At 37.2% G+C, this 24,751-nt stretch overlaps 3 protein-coding genes and 1 long non-coding RNA gene across 4 annotated transcripts; all 4 read right to left on the bottom strand.

Moving 5' to 3' along the window:
* Nucleotides 1-1,762: 1,762 nt before the first annotated feature.
* LOC140830394 (calvin cycle protein CP12-2, chloroplastic-like) lies at nt 1,763-2,357 on the bottom strand. Its single transcript, XM_073193667.1, has 2 exons — nt 1,905-2,357; nt 1,763-1,809 (listed from the first exon to the last, which is right to left on the bottom strand). The coding sequence occupies exon 1, from the start codon at nt 2,340-2,342 to the stop codon at nt 1,908-1,910; it is 435 nt and encodes a 144-aa protein (XP_073049768.1). The 5' UTR covers nt 2,343-2,357; the 3' UTR covers nt 1,763-1,809; nt 1,905-1,907.
* Nucleotides 2,358-6,815: 4,458 nt separating this feature from the next.
* On the bottom strand, nt 6,816-8,129 carry LOC140830396 (uncharacterized). The gene is made up of 3 exons (XR_012117611.1): nt 7,939-8,129; nt 7,778-7,801; nt 6,816-7,578 (listed from the first exon to the last, which is right to left on the bottom strand). It is a non-coding gene; the product is annotated as an uncharacterized lncRNA (long non-coding RNA).
* Nucleotides 8,130-9,881: 1,752 nt separating this feature from the next.
* LOC140830395 (uncharacterized) lies at nt 9,882-14,941 on the bottom strand. Its single transcript, XM_073193668.1, has 3 exons — nt 14,918-14,941; nt 13,841-13,948; nt 9,882-13,291 (listed from the first exon to the last, which is right to left on the bottom strand). The coding sequence occupies exon 3, from the start codon at nt 13,288-13,290 to the stop codon at nt 11,800-11,802; it is 1,491 nt and encodes a 496-aa protein (XP_073049769.1). The 5' UTR covers nt 13,291; nt 13,841-13,948; nt 14,918-14,941; the 3' UTR covers nt 9,882-11,799.
* Nucleotides 14,942-20,863: 5,922 nt separating this feature from the next.
* Nucleotides 20,864-23,617, bottom strand: LOC140829639 (protein indeterminate-domain 12-like). Its single transcript, XM_073192945.1, has 3 exons — nt 23,091-23,617; nt 22,593-22,992; nt 20,864-21,708 (listed from the first exon to the last, which is right to left on the bottom strand). The coding sequence occupies exons 1-3, from the start codon at nt 23,263-23,265 to the stop codon at nt 21,078-21,080; spliced, it is 1,206 nt and encodes a 401-aa protein (XP_073049046.1). The 5' UTR covers nt 23,266-23,617; the 3' UTR covers nt 20,864-21,077.
* Nucleotides 23,618-24,751: the final 1,134 nt, after the last annotated feature.

Raw genomic sequence — 24,751 nt, forward strand, 5'->3', positions numbered from 1 at the left:
ACACACTCCAAATCCCATTGTTTCGAGTGGCTCAGTTTTCAGCGCTGACTAATCGTCTTCAATCACTCAGATAAGTTCTTCATATAATTATCCCAGCTTCTGTTGATTGATTATCCCAACATCGCTTTGCGTCTATTGGTCAAACTTTTATTGATATTTATGTTGTTGTGATTGGCATGTTTTCGCTGTGATCCTATCGGGACCCTTGGGCTTTCTTTGTTAACTTGAAAAGTTTCTAGTTCCTTTATTAGAAATTGATGATGACGTGCTTGTTATATATATATATAGTGTCTTTTAAAAGCTTTTAAAAAAGAAAACCAGCGAACAGTGGTGAAGAAAAACAATAGACAAAAATTAAAATGAATCAAACCGAAGGCTGTACGAAATACAGTGTCTTTAAAATAGATTTGTCCTCTCCGGTATGTACGTAGACGTCTGTTTCCCAAGATACAATGGACCAACTAGCAGTAACCTAGCACAAACACCACTACGGCGAACTGAAAAAGGTACCTGAAGTTTATTACGAGGGCAGAAGAACAGCAGCCGGAAAAAGGAGCAGGATCCGAGACAACAAATAAGAGTGTCGAAGGGAATATAATGCAGGAGAGTGTGTTTTTTTGTGCTAGTGAAAAACTTGAGGCTGCCTCTTAATATAAGAACTCGTGTTTCATATGGACAATCACTGCTGGCCATCCGAAAGGCCAAAGGTCAGTCCAGCTAGAAAACCAAATGTCAGTCCATCTGTAGCACCAACAGGCAGGCCATATGGAGAGTTAGACAGATGGAATGTCATCCATAATAGAATTTTCGAAAATAAAAAATAGCAAAAGCCATGTGTGGGAAATTTTGCATTGATCGGTCTAACAATCGACACACTCAGATCGCGCTCGTACGCCTTCACACCAGCCAATATTTTTTCCATTGCAAATCGGGCCCAAGATTTGCACCCCCTGCGCCGGCGTGTGCGAGAGAGAGCTTCTTGACCAATATTTTCTACGCCTTCATAAAGTGTAACTTATAAGCTCGTAAATGCTATTATTATTTTCTTATGTGAGACATTTCTCAATTACCATCTATTTATCTCCTTTCTTGTCCAATTTTTCATTAAAAAGAACAAATTCAATAGACCAAACGCTATAAAACGCTCCAACTCCAACTGTGCTTTTTGTACGTAAGTTTTCTGGTGCCAAAGTTATTTGTTTTCTTTAGAATCAGTGATCATTTTCATTTCTCTTTGCTCGGAGCTCATAGTCATTGTCAGTGAATTATCATGTTTTAGTGAGGCCGATATTATCTATGCCTGATCTATGTTTTCTCGTTACTTTCTAACATTTATTAACGTTGCATTAGCACATACGGAACTTATCATAATTGATCTACCAAGGGCGTAAGTACGGATCGATCTGGGGATTATATCTAAAATTCGTTTAGTACCTCATGTGCTGTTAAGCTAGCTGCTTGGAAGTAATGATGATCCTAGCTAGGCCCTGATCAGAAATTTGATGTCATTACAACACTCACAAATAAGAATGAAATAGGAAATTTAGTTATGCAATTCTTCTTTTTGCGTGAAATGATAAACAAACTTGTATATCTGGGAAACAAGTATAAATCTCTAGATCTTTTCTGCAGCTATAATTACATTATTCCTTCTTCTTGGCAAGTTTGTACATACATATTCAGTGAATTTCTCCGGATCCACGAATCAAGTATCTCTCGTACTTTGGAATTTGACAACCGTTGAGATTCTTACATCAAGCCAGAATCGGAATAATACTTAATTTATTTTGATGGCTCAACACCAAGATCCTGAAAAACAAACTAAGTTGAATCCCAGAAAGTAGACCACACAAAGGCTTTAACCAAACCAAATATTAGAAAAGGAGCAAACCCATACAACCAACCAATTAATTATCATAAGTGCGGCACTCCTCCGTCTCCGGATTATCCTTACAGAATTCCTCCAACGCATCGGTTTCCTTCTTCCTGTCCCTGGCGTGGCTCGCCGCCGCGCTCAACTCCTCCACCTCGTCCCAAGCCGCCGCGCACTCGCCGCTCACTGGATCATCGGAACAGGTCTCCTGGGCTTTTTTGATACTCTCCTCCACCTTCCCCGATATACGATCCGGAGCCGCCGCCACGGGACGGACGTACATCCGCCTGAACTGGGTGGTGTTTCCCCTCTTCCATGAGCTGTTTAGTATTGAAAACTTGAGGATGTTAGGTTCCTGGGACGCTGTTGCCTTGCCAAATACTTTAGGGGTTGAAAGACTAACCGCTGCCATTGGAACAACGAGGTAATGCTGATTGAGTAGCAATCCTATTAATTTAGAATGTAGCATATTAGAACTTGAACTTTTATGGACACAGATTTCTTATCTTTTGTCCGCCTCTCGGAGTCTTCCACGTCAGTCGATCGAATAGATATTTTGTAGGTTTTTCCTTTTGTTTTTTCAAAGTGTTGGATAATACCAGTTGCTTAAACTTACTTATAAAACATCATTTAATTTGTACCATATCGTCTAAGTTGACGTTATCGAGATAAATTATTTCTTTTTTGCATGATAAATTATTAAGTTTATAAACAAAATCAATTATATTAAAAATTTGATTTCTAAGTTTTTTAAACACAAAAAATCTCTCCCGATTGATATATAGATCACTTTTCTTGGTATCACAGACTGCGCTCATCTTCATGGGAAAATCTAAAAATTTTAGTTATTTGATATAATCGTAGAAATAGAATGTGAGGTCACTTGAATAGGGATATATGCACGTAATGTTATTAATATGGAGTAATTCGGATCAATAATTATTTATGACACGTACGATAATTTTGGGTCAATGAATTTATCTTTAATAGTCTTTTCGGTTATGTCCAATAATAATAATAATAAATGCTAAAAATACGTGATAAAGAAGAGACTGATGCCTGTATTTTTTATTTTTTTTTTGGCGAGAAAGTATGACTTACTCATATATCTTGATATATTTTCTTAGAAAGTATCTTAATATTTATATGTGTGCATCACTTTCCACGACCACTCCACAAAGAATTGATTAAAAAATTACAATAAGAAATTTTCTTAAAATTCGTACCTACTCCCAAAGTCAAACCTTTTCGTCGTTCGGAGTTGGCTTCCTCCTAGGATTACAAACCAAAAACATCCACACCCCGATCAAACCCTTCACAACTCTAACCATTCCAACTGTCACCGTTATGTAAAACAGCCACCACCCCACAAAGTCCGCCACCCCAATCCCCATCATTAGCTCCCTCCTCATCTCAGCCGCCAGCGCCAGCGCCTCCACCTCATCTCTCACGCGCCACCACCAAAGCCACCCGAAGCCCATCCCCATCGCCACCTTCACCACCCATCCTTCCTCCTCCCTGTAAACTCCCAACACCGTGTCATCAACCACTGGCTTCACCACGGTTCTCCACCAGAACCGCGTCGTTTCATGCAGCCCTAAGAAGAACAACACTCTGCAGAGCAGACCCTTTTCTTGACCGAAGCTCGATCCCTCGACACCGGCGGCTATACTCCCTTCAATACCTAAGCCGACGCATAGCTGTAACACGCAGAGGAGAATCCACGCCGCGTACAAACGATGTCTTGTCAAGGAGGGCTGCTGATTCAGGAATGTGGTTTTTCCGGTCAGTCCTTGGGCCAGAGTGGCTGCACTGATTACAGAGACTAGTAGATGGAGAATCGTGAGTCTCTTGTTCAAGAAAAGGGAACATAACAAAGAAGTGGGATTCTGAGTGGGGTAGTTATCAGATGCGGATTGGAAATAGTTAGCGGTGGCGAGGCGGGCGAGGAGGAGGAACGAGAGAGGGAGGAGGAGACTGAGGAGGGTGTTGGTGAGTATATGGAAAGTCTCCCGAATGGCGGCGCCGCCCCCGTTTTTCTTGCCGTGACTCACATGATTAGTTTGTGATAAATTTATCGTCAACTCCATCATAATCCCAGCTAAGAGACAGCTGCGAATCGAAAATGAATATGTTTTTGAACAAGATCATGATATGGGCTTGCATATGCATATATATATGTATATGCATGGAGGTTAAACGTGGATGTCACGACCTCGTTTGGTCGTTGAGCGAGTTGCCATAGGACATGGTCGCCATTCAATTACATTACAAATGTACACTATTTTAATATGTTTATTAATATTTATGTATAATATAGTACTGCTTATTCTGACATGGAGATGTACAGACGAGATTCTCTCTCTTTTTTCTCCCCGAATGGAAATAATAGACGGAACCGATTTATTTCACGATTTAGTTCGATTTGCTGGTATTTTGAAGCTTCATCTTGAAAATATTGGTTTAGTTGGATCGATGTCAATTAACCAAACTGGTCCGACTTGTAAATGGAATTTTCGACATACTTTTTTTTAAAAAAAAAAATTGTGTTGGTATATTTTTACATGTTGATTATGATGATTTTGAATACGTTTATTTTATTAATTTCATGGTTGATTTATTAGAAAATATCTCTTTATTTTTTTAAATAGAATTATTTTCAAGATTTCATTATTTTTCTAAGAAGAAGGTATCAGTTAACCCCCATGATTAAGCGCGTTTCATTGTTGTTGTTAATATTATTATATTTGTATGTGTTGGATAATTTGACTTAATCAGAATATATGTAGTTTCTAATTCTTCCCAAGACGTTGCCAACCAAAATAATTGTTTAAAAATAATAATATTACTAAAATAATTCTTATTTGTTTATACATTAAAAAACAATTCTTAACGTAACTTAAAAATAGACAATTGATCATATTCTATATAATTAGGTACGTAGTATTATTATCCTTTCTCTCTAACACCCGACATATTTGATCTATTTTATGAGCTTTCCAAAAATACCAGTGGAGTACTTGTATTTCTTCGCTTATTCTCAAATATTTGTATTAATATATAATTTGTATGCATGAAATACTTGGATATTGTTATTACTTTTCAATGATGCAGACTGAGGAATATCAATGCACTTATGTAGTTTATTTTGCTTTATGCAATCTTAAATTATGTTCTAACAATTAACTTAGAGACTTAAGATCATAGAAAGTTTAAGTCTCAAAGTTAATTTTTAAGTTTTTATCTTGAGACGATTTATCATATGTTTATTCGAATATGAGGCTATCTAGCTTCAACTTGTAACTCTATTTCGCGCCATTTTAGTGTAGGGTTGGTGTTGCCCTGAATATAGCACATTCATCAATTATATTGGTACTGATATAGATAGAGCAATTGCTTTCCTAAATTTCAATTATTTAGAACGTCTTGAATTTTTTTTATATTGTGTTTATTTTCATAAACTTTAAAATAACTGTGTGATAAGGTTTGGTTCAATCAGTCTTTGAAATATAAGATGCAACGCGCAAAAATTCTAATCAAGGACCAGTTGAGAAAATGAACATGGCGGTCTCTTGCCCTTGCCAAGATTGCCTTTGAATCCTAGAAAGCGTTAATTCTTTTGTTGCGGTTATTGAAATTCAAGTCAAAGCAAAAACAATGAATTTTAGTTCAATAGTAAAATTAATTATTGTTTCCTTGAAATCTAAAAGGATATGAAAGAACGAAAGCTTGTAATTATGTGAATACTTTCGGATATTAATTGTTGGTGCATATTTATTGTATTCACCTTTCTTATCAAACTTATCTTTGCTAGAGTACTGATTTAATGCATAAGAAATGCACCAAAAAAGTTTCAAGTGATCGACTTGTGGTTTTCTCTTACTCCATACCTCAATTGATGTTTTTATTCAAAACCGCCTTCGTGGGTGAACGATTAAGTATATACACTGCCGTATTAACAACTTATGCCCATAATTTACCGTATTAACAACTTCTGCCCATGATTTTTTTGGCAAACCTTTTTGTTCAAGCATGCTTCGAGCCATTTCAGCAATTGTTCTATTTTTCCTTTCTGCGACACTGTTCTGCTGTGGAGTGTATTTCACTGTGAGTTGCCTTGGAATTCCATTCTCCTTATAGTGATTCATGAATGCATTGTAGATAAATTCTCCACCACGATATGTTCTTAGAGTCTTTATTAAATAACCACTCTGACGTTCAACAAGAGCCTTAAACTGAAGGAAAACTGAGAAAGCCTCTGATTTTTCACTCAAGAAATATATCCACATCATCCGAGTAAAATCATCGACAAACAATAAGAAATACCTCTTGTTGCTTACCGAACTAGTCTGAGTAGGACCAGCATGAACCAGTTCTAATAGAGCTTTTGCACGCCAAGCAGATTTGGGAAATGGAAACCTGTGCAATTTCCCATATATACACCCTTTGTGAGGCCCATTTACACTAACGACAATTAATGATCAAACAATAATGGTTTGATTTAAAACTGCAGCGGAAAAAGGTTTAAAATAATTTAAAACGGACCTCAGGGCCTAGAAAAATTTCGGCATGACCTCCCCGTAAATAGGACATCCCGAAAACTCAAACAGCAGTTTATATCAAAATATACTCCAACTAGAGTCAACAACCTATAGCCGCACTGGCCAGGACTAAACAGAATTTAAAACTTATCAAATACACACCAGATAATGAAAATCACAGAGTCGCCTCAGCACATAACAAGAACAACCAAATACTAATACAAATACACGAGGCATCTCCCCGGCAAATAAACTACAATACAAGACTGAGACAACTCAAGACATACATATAGACTAACTGGGAGACTCCACTGAACAGAACCAAGCAATCCAACCTCAATCCCGATCTCCACTGGCGGAACCTCGGCCTGATGCTGAAAAACGACTCGGGAGATCTACCATGGTGCCCAAAAGCAACCACAGCAGCCCCCCCCAGTAAACAACTGAGATTAGGATTCTGGTATGAAACAGTTCAACAATAACAACAATAACATAAATCATGCATAATCATATAATGAAATGTAATATGCAATGCATGAAAGGCTCAACGAATAATCGGGATAACAAGAGCCAACAAACGGTACGATAACAACTGGAATAATGCTCGAGAAACAACACAGGGGAGCTACATCGTCATGCAGCTAAACCGCCCTGCCAAGTATGCGAGGTATGCCAAGCTGTGCTGAATAACACCCCTGACTCGGCCTCCATACAGCTGATACGATATAACAGGATGGCACAACAGAACGAACTAGATGACACAATCCCAACGCTCACCTCAAAAGGCTGCACTAACCATGGGATTGTTCAATCACATCTACAGTATCATGTGTATAGGCCTATCAGCCACACAATGTTCCCGAGATAAACAACAGTGCCAGATAACAACGGATATCAACAATGGGCTAACAAAAACGATAGGGCTCAACATGAATGTTATAACTGTATGCCCAATTCTAAATGCCAATAATATGTCATAATAATAAACATAGATCATAACGAAGGCATTTAACAATTTATAACAGTCAACAATTCATAACACGATCAATGTAACACAGAATGACAATTAAACATAATTTATGTTTTACCGTCGTATGTTACCGAACTGTAACATACCTAAACCGACTCTAAAATCACAACAAGCTCAACTTTAATCTCCTCGACCTAACAATGATAAAAATAGGTCGAATAATTCACAATTCGCCAATAAAACTAAATTAATCCAACTTATTGATTTTTAATTATCAAAACTTAATTCCCAAATCAATTTCAACAATTCTGAAATTTCAATTAAATAACCGTAATTCTCCAAAATAATCAAACGATTAACTCGATACTAATACACAAACTCCTCGATTTATACCTCAAAGCTCTCCAACGATCGAACCTACAATATAAACCCAATATATACGTCAATATAATGCATTAAAATCGACAAGGCGAAATTAAATCGAAGCGAGTCAAATTACACTTCGGGGCAGCCTACTTATGCACCGAAAAATCTGGAATTGGATCCAAAATTACCAAGATCGAAGTATAAACTAGTCGCTAGCGGTCCAATGTTGCTACTCGCCGGAAAAGACGTCGGAAAACACTATTCACGACCAAAAACCGAACTGAAAACTAGCTGGAAAATGCAGGAACAGCAAGGTAAGATTTAAGCTTCAAATCCTTGCTCAATATACTCCAAAGAACCAAGAAAAAACCAAGCAATAGCTCACCTAAAATCGAACAAGAAATTCGAAAAAGAGCAGTCCCGAAACAGGGCTCGATTGGGGCAGAAACGAGCATCAAAAGTGGCGATTCATGGTTCAAAATGAAGCTACCGATGTAAGGAAGACAACCCCTCAAACCGTTCGTGATTTGGACGCCGGAGGGAGGAGATATCGCGACTTTCCCACAGCTGCTACATGAGTGACGAGAATTGGGTTGAGGGAAATGGGTTTGGGGAGAAGTTTCTCTCCCTTCACGTAAATGATGTGTGTATGTATATGCATATTTGTATATATATCTTGTGTATTTGGTTACTCAAATAGTAACTCAAGCCCATTTATCCCGGTCTGTATTTATTTTGCTCTCGTGTGTTATTTAAACTCTATATGTATTTTATATCGTTAAATTCTCCGATATTCTCAAATACATATTTTTAACACACTTCTTGAATTTATTTGGCATAAATAATTATTTTAATTTACAACTCAATAATTATTCTAATTATGCCAAAAATTACCGGATAATAAATTACAGGGCCTTACACTTCTCCACCCCTTAAAACAAATTTCGTCCTCGAAATTTCTGCTTATACACATACATCTTACACACAATAGAAAACCAACAATACAATACTAAGAATCAAACAGATATGGATAAGATGCTCTCATCTTCTCTTCTGTTTCCCATGTTGATTCTTCTATCCCATGCCTCGACCACTGAACACGTACAAGTGGTATAACTTTATTGCGTAAAACTTTATCTTTACAATCCAAGATACAAACAGGATACTCAGTATACGATAGAGACGGATCAAGTTCAACCTCATCAGGCTGAATCACATGAGATGGATCGGGCTCATACTTACGCAACATAGAAACATGGAAAATATCATGGATGCCAGAAAAAGACTGAGGCAAATCCAAACGATAAGCGCAAGTCCCAATACGCTCAACAATCTCGTAGGGGCCAACGAAACGAGGTGACAACTTACCTCTCATACCAAAACGAACAACACCTCTAAACGGAGAGATTCTCAGAAACACAAAATCTCCCACTTGAAACTCTAGAGGTCGACGGCGTCTGTTAGCATAACTAGCTTGACGATCTTGGGCAGCTTTCATTCTTTGACGAATCAACTGGACTTTATCATGCATTTCCTGAACAATCTCAGGTCCAGTCAACTGCTTCTCACCAAATTCATCCTAACAAAGAGGTGATCGACATCGTCTGCCGTACAAAGCTTCAAAAGGAGCCATACCAATAGTCACCTGGAAACTGTTGTTATATGAAAATTCTACAAGTGGTAAAGCTTCCTGCCAACTGTCTTTAAAATCCATGACTACAGCTCGAAGTAGATCCTCGAGTGTCTGAATTGTACGCTCTGTTTGACCATCTGTCTGAGGATGGTACGCAGTACTCATCGCAAGTCGTGTACCCATTTCTTTTTGGAAACTAGTCCAAAACTTTGATGTGAATCTAGGGTCACGATCTGAGACTATTGCAACTGGAACTCCATGAAGTCTCACAACATTTTCAATATACAGACGAGCCATCTTCTTGTACGAATACGTCCTCTCATACGGAATAAAATGTGCCGACTTAGATAATCTGTCGACAATCACCCAAATGGCATCGAAATGACGAGAAGTACGTGGCAAATGCGTGACAAAATCCCTAGCCACGTGCTCCCAGTTCCATTGAGGAACCTCAAGGCTAGGCAATAATCCTCCCGGTCTCATTCGTTCCGCTTTGACTTGATGACAGATCATACAACGAGACACAAACTCAGCCACATCCTTTTTCATATTCTTCCACCAAAACTGAGGCCGTAGAATATGATACATTTTCCTTCCTCCTGGGTGGATACTATATCGAGCACAATGAGCTTCTTTAAGGATGGCTGTACGCAATTCAGGAATATCTGGGACAACCAATCTACCATTCAACCGAAGAGAATCATCTGAATGAATTGAGAAACCAGATTGGTGTCCTTGAGATACTAACTAATAAGATTTCAGAACTCGATCATCAGTTTTCTGAGCTGACTTTACAATCTGAATCAACTCTGGCTCAACAGAAATCTGAGATACACAAACAGCATTACCTTGGATTTGAAAATCCAACCCAGAAGTACAAATATCCTCTCGTAACTTAGAAACATGAATTGAGGATAAATTAACGTCAACAACCTTACGACTCAAAGCATCGGCAATGACATTCACTTTTCCCGGATGATACTGGATCTCACAATCATAATCTTTCAAAAGATCCATCCAACGTCTCTGTCTCATATTCAGATCTGACTGAGAGAACAAATACTTCAAACTCTTGTGATCAGAATAGATTACAAATTGTTCTCCAAACAAATAATGCCTCCAAATCTTTAGAGCAAAAACGATAGCAGCTAACTCCAAGTCATGAACAGGATACTTAGACTCATGCGGTTTCAACTGACGAGAACCATAGGCCACAACTCTGCCATGCTGCATCAGAACACAACCTAATCCTCTATTTGATGCGTCGGTACAGACAACGAATCCTCCAGAACCATTTGGAATGGTAAGAACTGGTGCAGAAGTCGGTCTTTTCTTCAACTCGACAAAACTTGACTCACATTCATCAGACCAAATGAATATCTAATTTTTCTGAGTCAGTTGAGTGATAGGTCTAGCAATCTTTGAGAAATTTTCGATAAATTTCCGGTAATAACCAGCTAAACCCATGAAACTACGAATCTCTGGCACATTGGTCGGTCGTGCCCAGTTCAGAACTGCTTCCATTTTACTTGGATCGACTGAAATACCATGTTGAGATATGACATGGCCCAGAAACACAACTCTATCTAACCAAAACTCGCACTTGGATAGCTTGGCGTACAACTGCTTCTTTTGAAGAATTCGAAGAACTATCCTCAAGTGTTTGGCATGCTCTTTCTCAGACTTGGAATAGACAAGAATATCATCGATGAATACAATCACAAAACGATCGAGATATTTACGAAATACTCGATTCATCAAGTCCATAAACACAGCAGGAGCATTGGTCAAACCAAAAGGCATAACCAAAAATTCAAAGTGTCCGTATCTCGTGCGAAAAGCTGTTTTCGGGACATCTTCTTGTCTGACTCGCATTTGATGTTACCCAGAACGAAGATCAATCTTAGAATACACCGAAGTACCTTGCAACTGATCTAATAAGTCATCAATCCTAGGAAGTGGATATTTATTCTTGACAGTAGACTTATTCAGTTGTCGATAATCAATACACATCCACATCGTACCATCTTTCTTCTTGACAAATAGAATCGGTGCACCCCACGGTGAAGAACTCGGACGAATATAACCTTTACTCAACAAATCCTGTAATTGTTCTTTCAGCTCTTTTAGCTCAACAGGAGCTAAACGATACGGTGCTCGAGATATGGGTTCAGTTCCTGTCATTAATTCGATACTGAACTCAACTTCTCGTTCTGGTGGAAAACCAGGAATCTCTTCTGGAAACACATCAGGAAACTCACGGACTACAGGAATATCAGAAATCTGTCGCTCATCTTGCGATAGATCCACAGCATAAACCAGAAAACCTTCATGACCATAATCTAAAAATCGATTCATTTCAATGGCAGAAACTAGAGGAATCTTGGCTTGAGAACCACGACCATAGAAATTCCATTTAGGAGAAAAAGCTAGGTCTGAAACAAACTATTCCTCGATAACAGTCAACAGTGGCACGATTTGCAGTCAAAACATCCATACCAACGATGCAATCAAAGTCATGCATAGGTAGAACTATGAGATTCAGATATAGAACATTTTCATCGTGAAACAAAACCGCATTGAACACCACATTATCAGTGATAATAATTTTGCCCATCGGAGTAGCAACAGATAGATTGGAATTCATACCAGTGGATCGAAGATCATGCGAAACAACAAATGCATGAGAAACAAAGGAATGAGACGCTCCAGTATCAAATAATACTCGTGCTATAAAACCACATAGAGTGCAGTTACCAGAAATGACAGTACCTGGAGCTGCCTGAGCCTCATCCTCAGTCAAGGCAAATACATGAGCAGATGACTGATTCTGTTGACCACCTTGGCCTCTGCTCTGATGCGAAGGACGACTAGGCTGATGGGAAGACTGGGACGCAACTGGAATTCTATTACCTTGAGCTCCAGTACCTGCCTGGGCTGATTTCCCCGTCTTATTAGGACAAACTCTAGCAAAATGGCCCGGCCGACCACAAACATTACAAACCCCTTGAACTCCAACACACTGATTACTGGAATGCTTGCCTCCACAGTGATCACAGTAAGGTCCACTATAGCGATATCCCCCACGGTTCCCCGAACTCCCTGAACTCGAAGAACTAGAACCAGGCTTCTTAAATTGTTTCCCACGTGGACGAAGAGATGCAGAACCAGATGAACTGAATTGTTGTCTCCCCGACTGATGATGTTGGGTAGGAACTCGATTGCCACTCCTCTTAAGACTAGCTTCAGCCCTTTTTGCTATTTCCACTGCTTCAAGATAATTCATTGGCTTACCGGTAGAAACAAAAGAGTGCAGATGATCGTTCAACCCTTCAATGAAACTTTCGACGACAGCAACCTGACTCGCGGCCACATGAGGAGCATATCTCAGCATAGCATAAAAAGTATCCGCATAATCCGCAACTGACATATCGCCTTGTTTCAGGTTATGAAACTCAGAAGCCTTAGAACTGTAGAATGATGGAGGACAATAACTTTCCTTAAACTTCAGCTTGAATATATCCCATGATGGAATGATCCTCTGAGCATTTAAAGTCATTAATGTAGTAGACCACCACATTTTGGCACGATCCTTCAACTGATGCACAACTAATCTCAATCGACACTCTGGAGGATACTCAATCAAATCAAACAATTCCTCAATCTCAGAAATCCATAACTCAGCTTTCTCAGCTCCCTCTGAACCACTGAATCGAGGAGGATGCATAGAATGGAAACGCGCAACTAACTCATCCATCCTAAGCTGCTCTAGATGATCAGCAGCTTGCTCAACAAAAGTATCATCAACAACACGGACACGAGGTCTACCACGTCCACGACCTCGACCACGACCTCGACCTCGAGCTAAAGGAATCTCATCAACAGGAATTTCTCCACCTCCTTCCATTCTATACGATAAAACACCAAAATAATTAGAATGGAAGTAAACAAATCATATAATCACATAAGCATGTTGTCAAGTAGCATACACATGCGCAACAACCATTTTAGTGCCAAGACTCAAGTGTCCTAGACTCTAGTTCGAGCGTATCCCAGTTTACGCTCTGATACCAAGATGTGAGGCTCATTTACTCTAACGACAATTAATGATCAAACAATAATGGTTTGCTTTAAAACTGCGGCGGAAAAAGGTTTAAAATAATTTAAAACGGACCTCAGGGCCTAGAAAAATTTCGGCATGATCTCCCCGTAAATAGGACATCCCGAAAACTCAAACAGCAGGTTATATCAAAATATACTCCAACTAGAGTCAACAACCTATAGCCGCACTGGCCAGGACTAAACAGAATTTAAAACTTATCAAATACACACCAGATAATGAAAATCACAGAGTCGCCTCAGCACATAACAAGAACAACCAAATACTAATACAAATACACGAGGCATCTCCCCGGCAAATAAACTACAATACAAGACTGAGACAACTCAAGACATACATATAGACTAACTGGGAGACTCCACTGAACAGAACCAAGCAATCCAACCTCAATCCCGATCTCCACTGGCGGAACCTCGGCCTGATGCTGCAAAACGACTCGGGAGATCTACCATGGTGCCCAAAAAGCAACCACAGCAGCCCCCCCCAGTAAACAACTGAGGTTAGGATTCTGGTATGAAACAGTTCAACAATAACAACAATAACATAAATCATGCATAATCATATAATGAAATGTAATATGCAGTGCATGAAAGGCTCAACGAATAATCGGGATAACAGGAGCCAACAAACGGTACGATAACAACTGGAATAATGCTCGAGAAACAACACAGGGGAGCTACATCGTCATGCAGCTAAACCGCCCTGCCAAGTATGCGAGGTATGCCAAGCTGTGCTGAATAACACCCCTGACTCGGCCTCCATACAGCTGATACGATATAACAGGATGGCACAACAGAACGAACTAGATGACACAATCCCAGCGCTCACCTCAAAAGGCTGCACTAACCATGGGATTGTTCAATCACATCTACAGTATCATGTGTATAGGCCTATCAGCCACACAATGATCCCGAGATAAACAACAGTGCCAGATAACAACGGATATCAACAATGGGCTAACAAAAACGATAGGGCTCAACATGAATGTTATAACTGTATGCCCAATTCTAAATGCCAATAATATGTCATAATAATAAACATAGATCATAACGAAGGCATTTAACAATTTATAACAGTCAACAATTCATAACACGATCAATGTAACACAGAATGACAATTAAACATAATTTATGTTTTACCGTCGTATGTTACCGAACTGTAACATACCTAAACCGACTCTAAAATCACAACAAGCTCAACTTTAATCTCCTCGACCTAACAATGATAAAAATAGGTCGAATAATTCACAATTCGCCAATAAAACTAAATTAATCCAACTTATTGATTTTTAATTATCAAAACTTAATTCCCAAATCAATTTCAACAATTCTGAAATTTCAATTAAATAACCGTAATTCTCCAAAATAATCAAACGATTAACTCGATACTAATACACAAACTCCTCGATTTATACCTCAAAGCTCTCCAACGATCGAACCTACAATATAAACCCAATATATACGTCAATATAATGCATTAAAATCGACAAGGCGAAATTAAATCGAAGCGAGTCAAATTACACTTCGGGGCAACCTACTTATGCACCGAAAAATAAATCTGGAATTGGATCCAAAATTACCAAGATCGAAGTATAAACTAGTCGCTAGCGGTCCAATGTTGCTACTCGCCGGAAAAGACGCAGAAAAACACTATTCACGACCAAAAACCGAACTGAAAACTAGCTGGAAAATGCAGGAACAGCAAGGTAAGATTTAAGCTTCAAATCCTTGCTCAATATACTCCAAAGAACCAAGAAAAAACCAAGCAATAGATCACCTAAAATCGAACAAGAAATTCGAAAAAGAGCAGTCCCGAAACAGGGCTCGATTGGGGCTGAAACGAGCATCAAAAGTGGCGATTCATGGTTCAAAATGAAGCTACCGATGTAAGGAAGACAACCCCTCAAACCGTTCGTGATTTGGACGCCGGACGGAGGAGATATCGCGACTTTCCCACAGCTGCTACATGAGTGACGAGAATTGGGTTGAGGGAAATGGGTTTGGGGAAAAGTTTCTCTCTCTTCACGTAAATGATGTGTGTATGTATATGCATATTTGTATATATATCTTGTGTATTTGGTTACTCAAATAGTAACTCAAGCCCATTTATCCCGGTCTGTATTTATTTTGCTCTCGTGTGTTATTTAAACTCTATATGTATTTTATATCGTTAAATTCTCCGATATTCTCAAATACATATTTTTAACACACTTCTTGAATTTATTTGGCATAAATAATTATTTTAATTTACAACTCAATAATTATTCTAATTATGCCAAAAATTACCGGATAATAAATTACAGGGCCTTACACCCTTCACAGATTTAGTTGTCTTTCTCAACACTCGGAAATCCAACAACCATATTTTTTGACTTTAACAAATGCAGTCCCTTATAACTCAAGTGTCCATATCTCAAATGCCACAAATAAGAATCATGACATGTTTCATGCTCAAGTGCAAAACTCTTATCAAAAGGCACGATGAGACGAAAAACTTTGTTGCTAGCCATGTCAATCTTAGCAACAGTCCAATTTTGCTTCTTATCAATAATCATGCATGCATCGTCACCAAAATGAACCAAATAACCCTTTTGAATAAGTTGACCAACACTTAGCAAATTCTGAGCTAGATTTGCCACATAAAGAACATCTGATATGTGTTTTTTGTTACTTTACTTGAAGTAAACCTCGATGGTGTCTTTTCCTTCCACCTTTTGTATCTTGCCATCTCCAAGATTTACCTCAGAAGAATTTTTTTTGCCAAGTTCCACAAAGCTGTCAGGCTTACTCGTCATGTGGTTACTACAACCATTGTCAATATACCAAACATTTTGATTTTCAGTTTCAGCACTCATGCAAGTGTATAACATGAGATCTTCTTTTTCTTTCCTTCGAAATGTTGGCACGCTCTTTTCCTTGTTTCTTTTGATGCCAACAATCTCTTTGAGAATTATTAAAAATCTGGCATCTTGTACACTCGAAACGACAATCTTTCGAATTGTGATTATCCTTCTTACATATGATGCAATAAGGACCATCATGAGAATATTTTCGCACCCCATTTCTTTGTTCATCTTTTCCTCGATCATTTCTCTCCAACTTTACTTTGTCACTTTGATTTTTATTCTGCCTGAATTCTTTAAAGTCCCAAAATTATCCGGTTTCTTATCAGAAAATCCAAGTTTGGATTGAAATACCTGCTCCATAGGTTGTTTTGATGGCCGATTAATTATGTCTTCATGTGCTTGAAGAGAGCTCATTAATTCAAACATCAACAAGTTGGAAAGATCTTTCGATTCTTCGATTGCTGCAACACAATGATCGAACTTTGGTGGTAAACTTCGCAAGATTTTCTCGACCACTCGTTGTCTTGAATATTATCTCCAAGGCTTTGAATATTATTCACAATTTCTGCAACTCTAGAGAAAAAGCTTCTGATATTTTCGCTTTCTTTCATGAAGAGATTATCGAAATCTCTCCATAGAGATTGAAGCTTGATAGACACAACTTTATCATTTTCATGAAAATTTTGTTGCAAGACTTCCCATGCTTCTTTTGTTGAATATCCTAGGGTAGATAGATTTTACTAACCCCTTGTTTTAAATACCGAAGTGCAGTAGCATTTTTCTTCTGATCTTGTTTGTATTTATTTTGTTGACCTTCACTCCAATCTGCACCATCTTCGGTAGGTGGTTCTGGATAATCATTTTCAATGATATCCCATAAATCTTCAGAGATGAAGAAATCCATCATTTCGGTGCTCCAATAATCATAATGCTCTCCTTCAAGTATGGGTACCTCTGTCGAAGAATATTTAAACATTGTGATCTGCAAATTTCCAGTCATTGCAATATACCGTATTGCTACTGTAATGAAAGAGAATAAAGTGGAATTATAATTTCTTCTCTGCAGGATCCGTGTCAGGAGGCAACCAATTGCAAGCAAATTGATGGAAAGTGCTCTTGCTTGAAGAATTCGGCAACTTCCTGGAAAGTGGCTGCCACTTATTACGGCCAACACAACTTTCTAAACTTGCTTTCAATTATCCAATTGACAAGGTTGCGTACTATAGTCTGGGACGATGGTGCTGCAATGCTTACTTTTGAAGCTCTGATACCAAATTTGAAGGGACACAACAGAATAAATTTGAAGTAGGAATTGAAGTGATGCAATACACTTGATTGTATTTTTTGGATTGCTAATATGTAGATTACATAAGCATATTTATAAACCAAGTCTCACAATTTTCAGAGTTGATTAACCTACTCTTTGACTAGTTATTCAAACTTCTAGATGACTTTCAAAGTACTAGTAAATATTTTAGAAAATAGCTCTAGAAATTACAAATTATTTTAACATCTTCTTCATACAGCAATATGCACTTATAGTTTTGTTCCAGACTATTAGGCATGTTCTTCTGATGTGGAATTGGTGAAATATTGTTCTCAAAAATTTAAATGTTGAACCGCCGGTTTGGCACGGAAATGATAATTTCTAATTTATACTGACAAAACTTTAACGGAAGTGCATGTGAACATCAGTTCCTCCTGGTGATATTCTGAATTCAGCAGTGATTGTATTCTGCAAGCTGGAGGCAGACATATTGTATTGAAAAACAGTAATTAAGATTTTTTTGTCCATGAGGGGAAATCTGTTTTTAATAGTGTGTATGCTAATGCTACCCTGATAAAATTTCACATCAGATCAGTCAAATGTCGCTTTGGCTTCTGGGTTGCTGGACGGTAATGCAGGACAAAATTGTAGAAGTTTGCTAGCTATTTCGTTTTTTTTTTTCTATTTTTAACTTCTTCCTCACTTTTGGTCCATAAAGTTTTTGGTTGCTTGTTCAAATCTTACCTGCTGTATTTATGAGGTGTTTTGCCAGACTCTCTGATCGGGTTGGGAGGGTTCCCGTCTCGTATCTTTCATCAGAACTGGTTCTGTTTCTTACCCTGCTTTAATGATTCTGTTGCAGAAAGATCTGTTGTTCTCTTTTCGATCTCCCTGGATCTTCTTTCTTTTCCCCTCACTCGGTTACTAACTATGCTAAGGAGAATATTATTGCTGCAGAAGATTTTTGCGTGTTATTTTTTAGCTTGTTTTTGTCCTTGCACTGAAGAGTTTGATTTCAATTTTCAAATTATTGGCATTCTTCTGGTAGAATTCATGCGACATAGTAAAACATGTTTGATAACCAGTTTGTCAGTCATGAAGCATTCTTCTGAACAAGGTATATCTTAGTTTTTTACTAGTTTGTTCACTCAATTCTTGTAATAGCTAAAAATAAGAAAGAAAATTGTTCTTTCTCCACACCCATATTTAATCTTTTTTTTTACCTTCCCGAGTGCTTTAGGTTGAGGTCGGGACTGAATCAGGGATACATCATCCATCTGTTATAAAAACCTAGTAATTTTGAGAATGCTCCTCAAATATTTTAACAACCCTGCTGGTTTTTTCCACACATTAATATTTCATTATTTAACCAAGGAACTGCTAATAGTCTGACCTTTTCCTGTTAACTACTGCATTGCATCTAATGAACTATGTAAATATTATTGTCACTGACGTTATCGTTTTAGATCTGTTCGTTTATCCTCTTCAACTTTTTAGCTCAAGAATTTGCTTTATTCGTTACAAACTTGTAAAAGAATGGTAAAAGGTAAAAGAATATACATCTCTTGTGGGTGGAGCCAAGATTGATTCAAAATTATCTTGAACTGGGATTTGAATTATTGGGATATCTGCCTGGATCTTACTCTTGATTCATTGCCTTGGTGACACTCAAGAGTTATCTGAAAAAAAGGGAGTACTAATGAAGTTGCATTGGGATTTGCAGCAAAGGGGAAAAGGTTTAAAAGCAAGGAAAAGAAGGCTTGATAATTATGGGATTTGGAAGAAAGAAGGAAAAGAATGAAAGGTTTGGTCAGTGGGGGATGATATTCTCTTATGAAGTACTGACATATGCAAAGTCTTTTGAGACTAAAGGGAGAGAGGGAATAGAATAGAAGCTTTTGGCTTGTCTGCTTGTGCTCCACAAAGATGGAAAGAATGTCTTTTCTATGAGGCAAATGGTATTTATTTGTACCTAAACTTGGGGATGGATTAAGAGACTAGGGCAGTCGGCAAGTTCAAACAAAAAATTCTTAAAAACTCAAGTCTCCAAAAATATATTGATTGATTCATTGGATCTTCCGTTGCTTTAACTTGCAAGTTAATTACGTGTATTGTTTTCTACAAGATTGGAGATGCCACCATTACAGCATATATAGCAACTCTTGCTTCTTCTTTTTTCTTTTTGCTTTTCATTATTGATTCTCATTTTATTTTATTTTTTTCTGAAATAATTGTGGGATGTTGAATGTAGCTCTTAACTCTGGCGTGCTTATCCAAATTCATATTTCTTTCACGTGGTTGGTGAATATACTTTTTAAAGGTGGTGATACTCGTTCTTTTTGGACTTGCGTACTTTTTCATTTGACTTGAAACACTATTACAACACAATTTATGTGAAAATTTATGATTTCGATGGTTTGTAACATATTTGACATCAAGATTTTAAGGTTTGATACGAGGTATTAAGGTGGAAGCCTAACTGTAGCAACCATCTCTCAATATATATACAGTATTTTAATTTGAAACCACGTGTTAAGATTGTTAATATAAATTGAAATAATTATGTAATATGATCTGGGCATGAAAACAATGCACACAGGGGAGCAAAGTCATTTGTTTTGCCTCAACCGCGGGACTTTCCACGCAATTTGAGAATGGTAAATTTGTAGAACCCGTTGACATTTAGATTTTACATATTATATTTTTTGAATATTTTTCTTATCTTTTTCTTTTTGATGGAAGCACTAATTCTCGGACCACCACCAACCAAAGAGAGACATCTCCTTTTTAACTCACGCTTACTGCATTTTTTTACAACTTCATCTTCTTCTTTACATAAAGACCACACCCTATATATATTCCTTTTATTTTTCTTAGTAACACAAAAAAATTAAAGGGATGTATGTATAAAGACATTTTTATGAGAGTAGATTTTCGAAATTAAAACAGGATATCATGTAAGATCAATTAATCGAAGGAGCTTACACTTCTTTAAAAATTCTAGTTTCTTTCAGACTTTTTTATAATTTACATGATATTTTCATTAAACTTGTGCTTTTTCCTTTTTCTTTTACTCACCTATGTAGAAAACAGATACAAGATCTAACATATATACATGATTTTCGACGCAAGAGCGGAAACGGAAGTGGGATTTTGAGTTAAAATTACATATTTACTTGTTTTTTACTAATATTATTTCATTATTGCTAAATGGTATCAAAGATTTTGAACATTATATATGATTTCATGCAAAAACTCTTAATTATACGAGAGTTACAAAAATATTTGATTGAACTAATTTATGTCCGACAGCAATATCACATTTGTATTCTAGCTCGAAAACGAAGCACTAGTGATCGTTCACGTCTGACGGCGATGAAAATTACAACAGTAGTAATAGTAATTCATTATTATGTTTTTTCGTCTCTCCTGAATTTTGTAAAGATCAATAGCTAGCCATCTTCAACAATTTCCCCATGTTCCCGAGTAGGTCTCAGAAAATCCGAATCCTTGATTCTTCAACAATGCACGATCGTGATCGTATGCCAGTAGTTCTCCACCGCCACATTGATCTTCCTTCAGCCCCAGAAAATCCCTTGTCGTATTATCACTGTTCTTCCAAATCCCTGGTGCTGTCCCGGCGTGATGCATATGCATCATGTCCAGGTGAGCCATGTTGGAGCCCGTATGACCCTCGGCCACGCTCATTGTGGCCGCCTTCTGGAGGAGTGCGGTGGCTGAGAGGCTGCCGGAGAAGCTGACATGAAGGTTCTCCAATGGGGACGTCATAACATTTTGTTCTTGGTACAGTGTTGAAAAAGAGAAGGGAATGTAGAGGGTTTCGGGTTTGATGAAATGAGTGGACTCGGGGTTATGGGGTGGTGGATCCCAGGAGTTGAGGGGAATATTGTGGCAGTGGTGGGAGGCCAATGGGAGGAGAGGCGGGTGCGGCAGTGGCGTTTCGTAGTGGTCCAAATTACGGAAAGGTAAGGCATTGTTGGGACTTGGTGGTGGCAGGGTGGCTGCAGAGAGCCTGGCGCTTTCTTGAGCTAAAGCATCACAGAATGCCCTGTGGGTGATAAAACCATCCTTCCTGCAAAATTTTAACGATAAAATAAATTCTTTTGACGTTGAAATTACATTGAGGCTTGCTATGGGGAAAAAAGCAAAATATTCAATGAAAATTTATAGAATACACGCAAGATGTTTGACTTAATGATGTTTTGTATGATATCTCACCGCATTGGTTGACAAAAAATATTATTTCACCTGTTTTCCAACACAACCATAAGAATTTGTTTTCTTAATGAAATATATATATATATATATATATATATATGCTAAGCTTAACATGCGCGTATATATTTAAAATTACTCTCATACTTCAAATAATTTTGAGGCCATGAAAAAAATTAATTAATTCGAGGCAATAATATGATGATTTTGTTTTTGAGAGAGAGATTTGAATGGTATTTGCATGAAATAAGCAGGTATCGAATCCAAATCCCTTTACGTGTAGCTGAAACAAGAATACAAGAAGGAACCGACATGACTGTGTACGTATGCATGACTTCAGCAGATTTTAATATGAGGTTCAAATTTTTACAGCTCCTCTGACAGTACAAAAAAAGGAAAAAAATATGGAAAGAAAAAGAAACTTACAGGGATTTGTGAGAATTTTTCCAGCAATTTTCTACCACATTAACCACGCAAAAGCAAACACGCAGAACACATCGTTGGTCGTGGAGTTCCTTTTAATCACACCAAGTACACGCACTAGAAAAAGTTCAAAAAGACTGTTGCATGCAAACCTTAATTTGCATCGTATTGTTCACCATGATTCTTGAGTTCAGGCGATAAAGTCTGAGTTAACCTACTTTTCGCAGTGGTTAAAGTAATATTTTTCTAAAAAATCACGCATAAGATTTGAATTTTCCAAGAAACTACATGTGTGGTTAAAAAGATTAATTAAAATACCTGGAGAAAATGGTTCCACAATCACACTTGTATTCTCTAGTTCCACAAGTTTTAGAATGTGCTTTCCAATCTGATTGAACAGCATAGATCTTGGAACATTTGTCACATTTCCATTTCTTCTCCCCATGTTTCCTGGAATAATGTTTTTTGATTCCTGTTAAATCACCTAAAGCCCTTGAAGGATGGTGATGAACACATGAGATCTCAGGGCAAACATAGGCTTTCTTCCTGTTAGCTTCTTTGCTGTTTCTCTGCTTCAGTTTCCATGGAAGATTGTGTCCTCTTCTGTGAAGCTGGAGATTTTGATCTCTCTGAAAACCCTTTTTGCACACCTCACAAACATATCTGTTTGTAGCCAAAAGGGCTCTTGGAGATAATGCAATTACTTCCGCATCAGGATCTAAAATATAAAAATAAAATAAATGAAGATCCCAGAAATGAGATATGAATTCTTGCCACATATAACTGAGAACAAATTAAATAAATGTTTTTGGTCACCTGGATTTCCCGGAAGGTTTCTTTTCTTCTTCATTTTCAGTGGTTCTTGATTGGTCAGAATAGAATTACTCATGAGCACTGAATTTGAGAAACCAAAATTTTGAACCCTATGACCAGATGAAACACTAGCTTCCTCAGAAACACAGATTGAATTGGACATCACTGCCGGAAACATGACTTTCAAGAAGTTGAAGGAAGAAAGAAATCAAATGGAACAAGAAAATTAAAAAAAGGAGCCCACTAATCCAATTTACTTTGGAAATCTTCTTTTATTGTTACCAACCTTATTAAAAGCTCTTAAACTGAAATCAACAGGTGTGAATAAAAACAATGCAAGATAGCTGAATCCCACCTGTATTATACACAACAAAGATTTAAAACAGGTGACCGTAAAATTCAGCAATTGAAATCCGAAATAATTCGAATGGGATGGAAAAATATTTAATTTTACTTTCTTGGAATTAATTATGTAAAGCAAGAGAAAAAATAAATAATTTCTAATTCCTCCACACACCCAAAATTAATTAGCATGGGAAGAACATATGCTTGTTTGTAGCTATCGGTGTCTCTCTATATATACATGCAAGGATAGGTGGTAGGGTACACGTACAGTGAAAGTGAGAACTAAATATAGATGATTATTATGTATATTTTATATTGATGCACTTTCTGTCGCGTTGTTAATTTGAAATGTCATGATTGAAAAAGTTATTATGCATGATACATGCAGATTAATAAAAAAGGTTATCCATTTTAAATAATCTTAGTTACTGCTCCATTAATATATATTTCTATATAACTTTATGCATAATTAATGTATGTATACAACATACATGCACATACAAAATGCAAACGATGTATAATTAGACACATCGATCGAGATCTTAAGATTGAAAATATTTAAATCACAAAGCTGAAGGGATATGAATCCAAAGAATATTAATATCTAATACTCACGCACAAGTCGTAGTTATAATGAATAAAATTACTGGTGAAAAAGGCAAACTAAAAGAAAAGGAATTGACACTTTCTGTCATTTCTTTCGCTACTGTCATAAAAACCCAAATTCTTAAAAAGGGTATTTGATTTGAATGGAATGAGTTTGTATTAAAAGGAGGAATTGCTAACAAAGAATTGATTGCGTGGCTCAAAAAAACTTGTAAAATATAAAGGCAAAGCGCCTATGCATTTGCTTAAGTAGGCCCACCTCATCATCATTATTGAATTATTACACTGCTGTTACATGTATATCAATCATAAACCAAAAAGGCTAGCGCAACCCCTGAATTACAGAGAAAGAAGAATTTAAATTTTGGAACTATATATGCATACTCTCATGAAGAATGTAGAACTCATGATATTAATGTATGCATGCATATGGAATGTTAGGCACTGATAGGGGAGGTATATATATATATATATATATATATATATATATATATATATATCTATTATCTATATCTATATAAATATATGGATTGAATTGTGATTTTACTCTATTGTCCTCATTAATTAGTTGTCATCATTAAATTTGTATCATGGTGGTACTTTCTCTTCCTCATCTTTAATTGGTTATCCTTGTATTTATTTAATTGACTATTTCACTCATTTTCATGTATGTACACTCTCTTTCACTCACTTTTATATATACACACTCTCTT

This window comes from Primulina eburnea, chromosome 4 (genome assembly GCF_022965805.1).
Source record: "Primulina eburnea isolate SZY01 chromosome 4, ASM2296580v1, whole genome shotgun sequence".
Taxonomy (NCBI): Eukaryota; Viridiplantae; Streptophyta; class Magnoliopsida; order Lamiales; family Gesneriaceae; genus Primulina; species Primulina eburnea.